This window comes from Coregonus lavaretus, assembly GCF_964263955.1.
Source record: "Coregonus lavaretus genome assembly, chromosome: 9".
Classification (NCBI taxonomy): domain Eukaryota; kingdom Metazoa; phylum Chordata; class Actinopteri; order Salmoniformes; family Salmonidae; genus Coregonus; species Coregonus lavaretus.
The window spans coordinates 37,169,015-37,182,283 of record NC_139996.1 but is presented as its reverse complement, the minus strand read 5'-3'; the positions used below and the strand labels follow the sequence as shown (position 1 = coordinate 37,182,283).

At 47.6% G+C, this 13,269-nt stretch overlaps 1 protein-coding gene and 1 pseudogene across 2 annotated transcripts in view; both read left to right on the top strand.

Moving 5' to 3' along the window:
• The window catches only part of LOC311135343 (vacuolar protein sorting-associated protein 4A-like), a 569,660-nt pseudogene that overhangs the window by 223,293 nt on the left and 333,098 nt on the right, over positions 1 to 13,269 (top strand). The window lies entirely within an intron of this gene.
• Positions 4,896 to 9,506, top strand: LOC311134727 (olfactomedin-like). Its single transcript, XM_084168498.1, has 5 exons — positions 4,896 to 5,015; positions 5,251 to 5,409; positions 5,583 to 5,795; positions 8,075 to 8,207; positions 8,369 to 9,506. Exons 1-5 carry the CDS (start codon positions 4,983 to 4,985, stop codon positions 9,205 to 9,207), a joined length of 1,377 nt encoding a protein of 458 aa, XP_084024624.1. The 5' UTR covers positions 4,896 to 4,982; the 3' UTR covers positions 9,208 to 9,506.

Here is a 13,269-nt window from a genome sequence, read left to right as displayed (position 1 = left end):
GGGGCGGAGGAGCCTCTCGTATCTCATTCTCCTGGAGTGGACCAGCTACCACCGGCCTGAGGAGAGACACATGGAACGAGGGGTTAATGCGATAATCATTGGGCAGTTGTAACCTGTAACATACCTCGTTCAATCTCCTCAGGACTTTAAATGGCCCCACAAACCGCCGACCCAGCTTCCGGCAGGGCAGGCGAAGGGGTAGGTTTCGAGTCGAGAGCCAGACTCGATCTCCAGGTGCATACACTGGACCCTCACTGCGGTGGCGATCAGCGCTTGCCTTATGCCTACGGATAGCCCGCTGCAGATGGACATGCGCAGCGTTCCATGTTTCCTCCGAGCGCCGAAACCATTCATCCACCGCAGGAGCCTCGATCTGGCTCTGATGCCAGGGTGCCAGAACCGGCTGATACCACAACACACACTGAAAAGGAGTCAGATTAGTGGAGGAGTGGCGAAGTGAGTTCTGGGCAATCTCTGCCCAGGGGATATACCCCGACCACTCCTCCTGCCGGTCCTGGCAATAGGACCTCAGAAACCTACCCACATCCTGGTTTACTCTCTCCACCTGCCCATTACTCTCAGGGTGGAAACCCGAGCGTTCCATAAACGCCCTCCAGACTCTAGAGGTGAACTGGGGACCCCGATCAGACACTATATCCTCAGGTACCCCGTAGTGCCGGAAGATGTGAGTAAACAGGGCCTCAGCAGTTTGTAGGGCAGTAGGGAGACCCGGCATTGGAATGAGATGGCAGGCCTTAGAAAACCAATCCACAACGACCAAAATAGTGTTATTCCCCTGGGAGGGAGGAAAGGTCCGTGACAAAGTCCACCGATAGGTGAGACCACGGCCGTTGTGGAACTAGTAGGGGTTGTAACTTCCCCCTGGGCAGGTGTCTAGGTGCCTTACACTGAGCGCACACCGAGCAGGAGGAGACATAAACCCTCACGTCCTTTGCCAATGTTGGCCACCAGTACTTTTCACTAAGGCAGTGCACTGTCCAGCCGATACCAGGATGACCAGAGGAGGGTGACGTGTGAGCCCAATAAATCAGTCGATCACGGATCTCGAGCGGCACGTACTTCCGCCCCTCCAGACACTCTGGAGGAGTAGGGTCGGTACGTAACGCCCGCTCGATCTCCGCATCGACCTCCCACACCACCGGTGCCACCAGACAAGACCCCGGAAGTATGGGAGTGGGCTCAATGGACCTCTCCTCTGTGTCATATCGCCGGGACAGGGCGTCTGCCTTAACGTTCTGTGACCCTGGTATATAGGTGAGCTTAAAGACAAACCGGGCCAGAAACATGGCCCACCTAGCCTGACGAGGGTTCAGTCTCCTAGCTGCCCGGATGTACTCCAGGTTACGATGGTCAGTCAGAATGAGAAAAGGGTGTTGAGCCCCCTCAAGCCAATGCCTCCACACCTTTAGGGCTTGGACCACAGCTAGCAGCTCCCTGTCCCCCACGTTGTAATTACGTTCCGCCGGGCTGAGTTTCTTAGAGTAAAAAGCACGGGGACGGAGTTTAGGAGGCGTGCCCGAGCGTTGAGACAGTACAGCCCCAATACCCGCCTCTGACGCGTCCACCTCCACTTGGAACGCCAAAGAGGGGTCCGGATGTGCCAGCACCGGAACCGAGGTGAACAGGTCCTTCAGATGTCTAAACGCCCTGTCCGCCTCGGCCGACCACTGCAAACGCACCGGGCCCCCCTTTAGCAGGGAGGTGATGGGAGCTGCTACCTGTCCAAAACCCCGGATAAACCTCCGGTAGTAATTGGCAAAACCCAAAAACCGCTGCACCTCCTTAACCGTGGTGGGAGTCTGCCAATTACGCACGGCTGAAACGCGGTCAATCTCCATCTCCACCCCTGACGCGGACAACCGATGTCCCAGGAAGGAGATGGACTCCTGGAAAAACAGGCATTTCTCAGCCTTCACATACAAGTCATGCTCCAACAGCCTACCCAACACCCGACGCACCAGGGCCACATGCTCGGCTCGTGTAGCAGAGTATATTAGAATGTCGTCAATATACACCACTACACCCTGCCCATGCAAATCCCGGAAAATCTTGTCCACAAATGATTGGAAGACTGAAGGAGCATTCATTAACCCGTATGGCATGACGAGATACTCATAGTGACCCGAGGTGGTACTAAATGCTGTTTTCCATTCATCTCCTTCCCTAATGCGCACCAGGTTGTAAGTGCTCCTGAGATCCAATTTTGTGAAGAATCGCGCTCCGTGTAATGACTCCGTCATACTCGCAATCAGAGGGAGAGGATAACTGTATTTAATAGTAATCTGATTGAGACTACGGTAATCAATACACGGGCGCAAACCTCCATCCTTCTTCTTCACAAAAAATAAACTCGAGGACGCAGGAGAAGTGGAGGGCCGTATGTATCCCTGTCCCAGAGATTTGGCGATGTATGTTTACATAGCCGCCGTCTCCTCTTGAGACAGAGGACACACATGACTACGCGGAAGTGCAGCGTCTGCCTGGAGGTCTATCGCACAATCCCCCTGTCTATGCGGTGGTAATTGAGTCGCCCTCTTCTTACTGAAGACGAGTGCCAAATCATCATACTCAGGAGGAATGTGCAGTGCGGGCACTTGGTTCGGACTTTCCACTGTTGTCGCCTCTACGGAAACACCTACACACCGCCCGACACACTGATCAGACCACTCCCTGAGAGCCCTCTGTTGCCACGAAATGTTGGGGTCATGAGATATTAACCAAGGAAGCCCCAGCACCACGGGAAACGCAGGAGAGTCGATCAGATACAACTGTATAATTTCCTCATGACCCCCCTGCGTCTTCATCTTAAGTGGCGCCGTGACCTCCCTAATTAATCCTGACCCCAAAGGACGGCTGTCTAGGGCATGGATAGGGAAAGGCACATCTACTGGTAGGAGGGGAATACCTAACTTATAACAGAAATTGCGATCAATAAAATTCCCAGCTGCGCCTGAATCGACTAGCGCCTTATGCTGGGAGGTGAAACCTGGGGAAATTCAACTTGGATACACAAGTGGACAACAGAGAGCTCTGGGTGAGTTGGGCGCTTACTCACCTGGAATGACTCATCAGTGAGTGACCTGCTGCCTCGATTCCCAGGAGACCCTCCCCAGCACCGAACCGCAGTGTGTCCTCTACGGCCACAGTTGGTGCAGGGGACGGCCTCTCTCCGGGTCTCTCTCCTCCTCTCTCTAGCACCAGCACCCCCGAGCTCCATAGGGCTCGGCTCGGAGGTGCTGGGGGATGGAATGGACAGCCCCAACTCCGGACGTCCGCGGGTAGCCAGCAGGGTATCCAGACGGATCGACATGTCCACCAACTGATCGAAGCTCAAGTTGCTCAAGAAGCTCAAACTCTCGACGAACGTCCTCCCGTAGGCTGCACCTATAGTGGTCGATGAGGGCCCTCTCATTCCATCCCGCATTGGCCACCAGAGTCCGGAAATCCAGGGCGAAATCTTGCGCGCTCCTCTTCCCCTGTTGGAGGTGGAACAGACGCTCCCCCGCCGCTTTCCCCTCTGGGGGATGATCGAAAACCGCCCTGAAGCGGCGGGAGAACTCCGCATAACTGATGGTGGCGGCGTCTATTCCCCTCCATTCGGCATTGGCCCACTCCAATGCCTTGCCGGATAGACAGGAGATGAGGGCGGAAACGCTATCGTATCCCGAGAGCGCCGGGTGAATGGTTGCCAGGTAGAGTTCTACTTGAAGCAGGAAATCCTGACACACGGCTGCGGTGCCATCATAAGCCCTCGGGAGCGAGAGCCGAATCCCACTGGACTCCGGAGATGGAACGATGGGTCTGGCCGATGGTGGTGGTATTGTAGGAGGAGGTGTGGGCAAACCTCCTCTTTCCCATCGGCTCAAAGTGTCCATCACATCCTGCATGGCGGTGCCGAGTCAATGGATCATGGCGTCTTGGCTGCTGACGCGCTCCTCTAAAGACTCCGTCGGTACCGCTGGTCCTGCTGACTCCATGGTGGTGTGTTATTCTGTCAGGTGGTGATGTGTACGCGGCGAGTGAAGTCAGACGCAGGACACAGAGAATCAGGTTGACTACTTTACTGAGCGTTACGCACAAAACAAACGTCTCCAATACTGGAGGGAAAAACACCATATGCGTAATCCGAAGTAGTAGCTAGGCCGAACATCAAACAAGACAATGAACAATAACACACAAAACCCAAACGTGAAACAAGGGAACTTATATGCTAAACAATCAACACTAATAGGCAACAGGTGTACTAACTAGACAACACAAGACAAACACCGAAAACATCGATCGGCAGTAGCTAGTACTCCGGGGACGACGAACGCCGAAGCCTGCCCGAGCAAGGAGGAGGAGCAGCCTCGGCAGAATCCGTGACACCTAAGCATTGTTGTTCACTAGTTTACTCCAATTAGGAAAGGGGTGGTGGGGTTGTAAAGTAATAAAGGGAAATATATTGAAATGTAAAATAAAAAAAGCAAAACATTTAAGTGCCTTTGAACAGGGTATGGTTTTAGGTGCCAGGCACACCGGTTTGTGTCAAGAACTGCAACGCTGTTGGGTTTTTCACACTCAACTCAATATAAGGAAGGTGTTCTTAATGTTTTGTACACTCAGTGTAGATATGCAGGTATGTAAATGTGTCCACAGTGCGCAACATGAAATGTGAAGACCTCAGCAAAGTGAGTTGCGCAGTAAGGAAATTATGAATTGCGCAAAGGGGTAAGAATATGGAACCAAGTTCCTGTCACTGATTCCACCACAACCCTGTATGTCCATATTTTGGTTTAATGGTTTCACATCCTCATGATGAGCTTGATCTTTCTTAACCTCTGCATTTACATAGAAATAACCGCCTTCTATGGCAAAAGTAGTAAAATCTGTAGCTGTGTACATCTGTGAGTGTGTGTGTGCTTAAAAGCCAAAGTTGTTCCTTCTGGTTTCAATGTGCCGTGGGTACTCTAACACTGACCATGCTCTTACTCCTGTTGCTGTTGACATCCACTGTGAGTTCTACTCTTTGTCCACACTAACTGTGTACTATTTTACATTACCTATCTCATACATCTTAATGTATTTTTTAAACCTCCACAGGGTTATGTTCTTTGTAATTACAGCACAACTGAATTGTTCATGTTTTTTTTAAAGGATTGATAGTATGTTTTTCTTCATGTAGATGTTTTTATTTTGGTGTATGAGAATAGTTTAACATGCTTTTCTCTGCATACTGTGTATACACAGAGTAATGGTGATGCCCAGCGCATTCCTGGCTTGAAGAAGGATGACTCATGTTCATGTCAGGTGAACAGTAGTGTCTGGGCGTTCCCTGCTATAAAGTTTGAGGGGGTGCTGCAGCTGATGCAGGACTGTGGCGACTCCCTGCAAAACCTCCAGGAACAGGTAAGGCGTGTTACAGTGGGCTAGGTGTATTACAGTGGGCTATGATTATGTTCTAAAATGTTTTCCTGTTCCACAAACAACATGACCCTGGATATGTGATCAAAATGATCTCTTTGGGTAATAAGAGTGTATTTTAAGTTGATTGATAGTTGAATTTCTCAACTGATTGTTAGGTGAAGCTGTCCAATGAGAGGCTTCCTCAGATCCTGGCCACCATTGAGAACGTGACAGCTCGCCTGGAGCCATACCAGTACCTGAACGACCAGGGTCTGTACACCGCCCTGCACCTGCGTCAGCTAGCCAATGAACTGAGGGAGCTGGAGGAAGACATCAGCTCCATACACCAAGACAAGCCAAGTGATCAGACTCAGAAACTGACCCAAGAGGTACATACAATATAGTTATCTTTAGTACACGTCATCTTGGCTAATCTTACATGATATCACAACAACAACAACCCTCTCAACCTACAGTTACATAGATGAATTACAACATGTTATACAATCTGGCCAAAGTGGTTATTCATGCATCTAAGATGGGGAAGAAATGAGAGCTTGCCAAGGTCTTTCTCTTGGTTGTCTAATGTGTAATGTGCTAATTACAGTGGGGGAAAAAAGTATTTAGTCAGCCACCAATTGTGCAAGTTCTCCCACTTAAAAAGATGAGAGAGGCCTGTAATTTTCATCATAGGTACACGTCAACTATGACAGACAAAATTAGAAAAAAATCCAGAAAATCACATTGTTGTCACGGTTTCGGCCGAGGCTGCTCCTCCTCCTTGCTCGGGCAGGCTTCGGCGGTCGTCGTCCCCGGAGTACTAGCTGCCACCGTTGTATGTTATCGATGTTTGTTTGGTTTTGTCTTCTTTGTACACCTGTTTCCTTTTAGTGTTAATTATGTGTCCTATAAGTTTCTCGTATTGTTAGTCGTGTGTTGTGTGTAATTGTTCCGCCTGTCAGTAGGTGGCGTGTTTATTTTGCTCCTATGTTTGGAGAGTAGACGCACTGTTTGCGTATCAGTAGTATTTAGGTGTTTTGCGCACTGTTTGCGTAATCGCTCGCCTTCGGGCTCTTTTGAGGCCCGTTAGTTTGTATTGTTGTCGTTTACTAAAGTCTGTTGGACGAAGCTTCTGTGTCCTGCGCCTGATTCCTACACCACATCCACATTCAGCTCGTGACAATTGTAGGATTTTTTATGAATTTATTAGCAAATTATGGTGGAAAATAAGTATTTGGTCAATAACAAACGTTTCTCAATACTTTGTTATATACCCTTTGTTGGCAATGACACAGGTCAAACGTTTTCTATAAGTCTTCACAAGGTTTTCACACACTGTTGCTGGTATTTTGGCCCATTCCTCCATGCAGATCTCCTCTAGAGCAGTGATGTTTTGGGGCTGTCGCTGGGCAACACGGACTTTCAACTCCCTCCAAAGATTTTCTATGGGGTTGAGATCTGGAGACTGGCTAGGCCACTCCAGGACCATGAAATGCTTCTTACGAAGCCACTCCTTCGTTGCCCGGGTGGTGTGTTTGGGATCATTGTCATGCTGAAAGACCCAGCCACGTTTCATCTTCAATGCCCTTGCTGATGGAAGGAGGTTTTCACTCAAAATCTCACGATACATGGCCCCATTCATTATTTCCTTTACACGGATCAGTCGTCCTGGTCCCTTTGCAGAAAAACAGCCCCAAAGCATGATGTTTCCACCCCCATGCTTCACAGTAGGGATGGTGTTCTTTGGATGCAACTCAGCATTCTTTGTCCTCCAAACACGACGAGTTGAGTTTTTACCAAAAAGTTCTATTTTGGTTTCATCTGACCATATGACATTCTCCCAATCCTCTTCTGGATCATCCAAATGCACTCTAGCAAACTTCAGACGGGCCTGGACATGTACTGGCTTAAGCAGGGGGACACGTCTGGCACTGCAGGATTTGAGTCCCTGGCGGCGTAGTGTGTTACTGATGGTAGGCTTTGTGACTTTGGTCCCAGCTCTCTGCAGGTCATTCACTAGGTCTCCCCGTGTGGTTCTGGGATTTTTGCTCACCGTTCTTGTGATCATTTTGACCCCACGGGGTGAGATCTTGCGTGGAGCCCCAGATCGAGGGAGATTATCAGTGGTCTTGTATGTCTTCCATTTCCTAATAATTGCTCCCACAGTTGATTTCTTCAAACCAAGCTGCTTACCTATTGCAGATTCAGTCTTCCCAGCCTGGTGCAGGTCTACAATGTTGTTTCTGGTGTCCTTTGACAGCTCTTTGGTCTTGGCCATAGTGGAGTTTGGAGTGTGACTGTTTGAGGTTGTGGACAGGTGTCTTTTATACTGATAACAAGTTCAAACAGGTGCCATTAATACAGGTAACGAGTGGAGGACAGAGGAGCCACTTAAAAAAGAAGTTACAGGTCTGTGAGAGCCAGAAATCTTGCTTGTTTGTAGGTGACCAAATACTTATTTTCCACCATAATTTGCAAATAAATTCATTAAAAATCCTACAATGTGATTTTCTGGAATTTTTTTCTCAATTTGTCTGTCATAGTTGACGTGTACCTATGATGAAAATTACAGGCCTCTCTCATCTTTTTAAGTGAGAGAACTTGCACAATTGGTGGCTGACTAAATACTTTTTTCCCCCACTGTATGTCTCTTCACTGTGTCTCCCAGATAGGTAAGGTGCGTAAGGACGTAGATAAGATGCATTTGTCAAACACCTTTAACATGAAGACGGTGAAGGAAAAACTTCGCTCGCTGAAGAATGGCGTGGAGTCCTGTAGGACAATCCCAGAGGAGTTCATAAGTGAGTGTTGTGTTTATGTATGTTTCTCTGAGATAGCTAAAATATGTTATGTATTTTTTGTTGTTGATTTATTGCCATCATTTTGACTTTTATTGATGTAGAAAATCAATCTTGCCCTGACTGTATGGCCATCTGATTGCCTCCATTGTCTCTTATCCCAGACAAGCAAGGTGTTTGCTCTCAACGCATCATGTCCAACATCAGCACCCCTGTGGTCACAAAGATCAGCCCGTATGGCAAAAGCTATACGTCTGGTTCCTGGGGTCGCCAGGCCAAGCAGGGCATGGAAAACCAGGAGGGTAGTGGGGAGTTCTACTGGGTTCAGCCCCTCGTGAGCGGCAACAGACTGGGGAACATCGTTCGACGCTACCGCTCCTACGACGACTTCATTGCCTCCAAGAACCATGAGGATGTGTCCGTGGCACCGTCCTACAGCCATGCTAATGCCATCCAGGGCTCTGGCACGATGGTGTATGGTGAGGCAGTGTTTTATAACTGTTACTACTCCCCTGAGCTGTGCCGCTATGACCTACAGACCAAGGTCACAAGTCGTTTGAAGATACCCGACGTCGGTACCAACAACCAGTTCCCCTACTGCTACTACAACTGCAAAGACTGGACGGACATCGACTTTGCTGCTGATGAGACTGGCCTGTGGGTCATCTACAGCACACTGGGTAACCATGGGAACCTGGTGCTGAGCCGGCTAGACAGCGAGGCGTTCAACGTGACACACACTTGGACCACGCGCCTCTTCAAGAAGTCAGTGACTAATGCCTTCATGGTGTGCGGCGTGCTGTATGCCACCCGTTACGTTGACCGGTTCCAGGAGGAGGTGTTCTATGCGTTTGACACAGCAACAGGTAAAGATGACAACACCCTGGCTCTTCCCATGGAGAAGATTGAGAACGGTGTGGCCAGTCTGAGCTACAACCCCATCGACAGGCAGCTCTACATGTACAATGATGGTTACCTTCTGTCTTACCAAGCTATCTTTTAAAGTACACCTTGTACATGATGTAGAAACCGTGTGTACTGTGTGACAAAGCATTGGCTAGAATTAGGTTTTAATTTTGTTGAGGTGCCATAAACACAATTAACAGACTGAACTGAGCTCTAAATTAGTTTATTCAGTCAATATTTTTTCTCAATGGGGGAATTCACTTTCATTTCCCCAAAGCTACTTAGGTAGACATGTAACACACACACACACACACTGATGATATGATCTCTCGATGTAGTCTTGAAGTATCCATAATATAGTGCCCTTGTTCCCTGAAAATAAATAAATAGAAAATTCCACTTGTTATGAGCCCTTTTTTCCAAAATAGAAAGTATTATTTCTATAACTCTTGTTCTGCAAATTGTACCTGAATCTTTTTCAGTTTGACTTCATTTTCAGCCTCTCTCCTACATCTCTGCATCTAGCGACAGGTCCAAAGGACTGGGAGGGGAACTGATGGGTTCACTGGGAGATTCCGGGTCATTCTGGTCGGGATCGTCTAAAAAACAGAACATAGCAAAATAATACTGTTTTATGTTCACATTCAAACATAGATATCAATATATCAACAAAGCTTCGTGGAGATATCAGTAACTTGGTATGGCCAGTACAGGGTGCTTGAAGGACTAATAATGAGATCAGAACATGTAGGCAAAGCTAGCCACACTGACCTGAGTCGTAAATCACCTGCCTCTCTAGGAGCTGTCGTGTCTTCCTTAGTTTGTACTCCAAAAACTGTCGCTCTGTACACACAAACAACGCACAACAATGCTTCAAAATCAACATTCTGTACAGCATTGTGGATATGTCCGATCAAAATGGAGTAGGACCTATGTGAAACGGACCTACTCTGTGCCGTCGGTCTCTCTCCTTGTTCAACTCATTGTTCAGGTTGTCCACATCTCTCCTCCGTAACTCCAGCTGAATGTGTTAACACATGATGTATATTTTATTGTGTTACTATTTCCTTATTTTTATTTTGCAAATGTTCTGACTTTTTAACTGTGCATTGTTGGGAAAGGACTCGAAAGAAAACATTTCACAGTAAAGTCTACACCTGTTGTATTCGGCGCATGTGACAAATACAATTTGATTTGATGTACAGTTATCTAGCCAGGCTGTATATTCCATAGAATATCCTCAAAGGAGGTGTGGTTGATTAGTCTCACCTGTTCTCTAAGGGTCTTGACCTCTCTGACCAGCCTTGTCACACACACGGCCTGCTGCTGATAGGCTGCCAGGGCCTTGGTCCTCCTGAGAGAGATAGAGGAGACAACAATTACCTTCTGACAGGGCACAACAATCATAGTGTGTGGTCTCATGTTATAATGATCCTCTGCCAGTGTACATAAAGAAACACTTGCTATTTATTATGTTACACCATGTAATAACACTGAGACATTGCTGTGTAACCTATGTGTTACTTTATATAGTCTCTGCTCTAATAAACAATGTTAGGGGTGGTCTCTATGGACACAGTGGGGGAGTGTCATGTTGTGTGCTTAATCAACTCACGCCATCTCCACCTCCAGCTTGAGCTCCGGCAGCATCAAGGAAAACCCTGGGTTACAGCTCTCTGACTCTGGAGAATGAGAGGATGGTAAGGCTGGATTTATTGATATGACCAGTATTGAGCTCCCTGTGTGGTAAATGTCAGGTGGCTCACCTGTGGTGAAGGGAGGCAGATAACTCATTAGGGTGGTGTTGGTCCACTCATCCCTCACTTCTCTGATGAAAGATAGAAAGAGGTGAGATGTAAACAACATGTTGAACATGCAGACTGGTGGTGGTGATGATGTGTTTCAGTACCTGAACTTATCGTTGAGTAGGGCGTCGTCAGTGAGTCCACAGCGTGAGAAGAAGTCCACCGCGTCTGTGTCAGCGTGAGCGAGGAACGCATCGTATGCCCCACACACTGACTGGGTCTTCAGCAGCTGCCCACCACAGTGGAATAACGAAAACAAAGGTAAGCTTTTATAATAGTGTACCATCATCAAAAACATGCTGGTAGAACTGGAACTGACAGGTACTGTAGAACCATTCAGTAGTAGTTCAGTGTAAAGATCTGCAAATCCTCTCATGGCCAGCAGGGGGGCCTCTAACCACACAGAGACAGAGAAGCATCAGAGAGGCTGTATGAATGACTGTGGCAGCAGCCAGACAGAGCGCTGCCTTGATTTGGCTGGCACACCCAAACTCCTGACATAATAACAGACTGCTGGTTCATAGTTAAAGAAAATGTACATTCTGTATAGTTCACGCTCTGTGGTTACAGTATTTTGACCTTTCATTATGTACAACTTTGCCTGGCAGTTATTTTTAATCAAGTTACTACTTACTATTTTTCAAACCAGTGTAGCCCAACATCACAGAGGGAATTTCTTCTAATTTCAGGTTCTCACTAAAGCACGGTTCACATAGCTACTGGGAGACTCTACTGTATATTCACACTGAGCTGACAAACACATGCCCCAGCCCCACCCTACCTCTATAATGCAGCGACCCACTCCACAGTTCCGATAGCGCTTCCTGGTAGCCATCAGAGATAACTGTAGCACCTTCTCTCCTGTTGACCTGGCAAGGTGAAAGAGAGGTCAGACCTTCATGTTTCCCAGTAGTGTTGTTGGTTGCTTTCACTCAATGTTGTCATCCCGACTCATGTCCATATTTCAGCCAATAGCCATTACTATAGCGGTAATGCACATGATGGCCACACTACTATCATCCCCATTACCAGTAATGCTCTTATACTCCTGCATTGTATGCATTAGTGATGAGCCCACCAGTTATGGCTATTAGCTAGCAAGCATCTATGCCTGAGTTGATCCCTCTCCTTATGGCCATTAACATCTCGGTTAATACTGCTTGATATGTCCATAAGTAACCACTGGGGGTAATACTTCCACATTGGATTAATATTACTGTTCCTATTTTAAGGACCACGTTCAATGGACTGGTGAGGAGCTAAAGCAGCAGAGCACTGTGTCCTCTGTTTCTCACTCTGCCACCACTGTTCACTTCACTGGACAAACTGTGAAAGTGTGGAGGCTGGGATCAGGATGGCAGAGGGGAGAGGTGGAAGCCATTGGCAGGGAGAGGAGAGGGGAGGGAAGCAGTACGCTGCTGCTGCTCTCTCATTGGGAGGTAATTACACACTACCTCCCTCACAGCTCAGCACAGTGTTCAGTTCAGCCATCCTCTGGAAATAGATGCAGGCGAGCCGAGAGGGTGTGGGAGGGATGCAGGCCTCAAAGGGTGGGACCCAGACCTGACTTCCAGAAGGGGACTTTTAATGACAAGGCTTCTTTCAGTTTGAAGATGTACTTTTTTTTTTTTTTCACTCTTTAAAAAACCTGGAAGGAATCCACCTAGTCCAAGAGGAGAGGATGGGTGGAAATGTGAATGCCTGCTAGAAACTGTACCCAGTCTGTTCCCTATCCTGACTGGGTCATTGTGTTTAAGGGCATCTCCCGGACGGCCTTGGGGCTAAAACGTTCCGTTTTAATATGTCCTACCTGATTCATAAAAATGTGGGTTCAAATAGAATGTTGAAAACATGGTTTATACCCTGATGTAAATGCATTTTCTTCTGTGCAAAAACAGAGACAGGTGCTCAGGAATTCCTATGCTGTTGACATTGAACTGAAAAAGGATAAATAACAGGAAACAGATTTTGGGAGAGAAATGTAGATGAAGACAGACAAGGAAATTATGTTCCTGTGGCAAAACCTGGGCTAGAGCTCAGCAAAAAGTCTAGTATCTCTTTGAGGGTGTAACCCAGGGTTTCACAAACTCGGTCCTTGGGAACCCAAGGGGTGCACGTTTTGGTTTTTGCCCTAGCACGACACAGCTAATTCAAATAATCAACTAATCATCAACCTTTGATCATTTGAATCAGCTGTGTAGTGTCAGGGCAAAAACCAAAACGTGCACCGCTTGGGGTCCCGAGGACCGAGTTTGGGAAACGCTGGTGTAACCTGTCCCAAAATTTGACCGAAAACTCCATCACCTCTCCCAGGATCATATTCCTCTGTTACATTTTGACTGTAATCTTTGTTC

What these genes read in the sequence shown, in the direction of transcription:
- LOC311134727 (XM_084168498.1), top strand. Translation starts at nt 4,983, where the DNA reads ATGCTCTTACTCCTGTTGCTGTTGACATCCACT. An exon ending in TGTTGCTGTTGACATCCACT is followed by an intron (nt 5,016 to 5,250) that starts GTGAGTTCTACT and finishes GTGTATACACAG; the next exon opens with AGTAATGGTGATGCCCAGCG. An exon ending in AATCCCAGAGGAGTTCATAA is followed by an intron (nt 8,208 to 8,368) that starts GTGAGTGTTGTG and finishes CTCTTATCCCAG; the next exon opens with ACAAGCAAGGTGTTTGCTCT.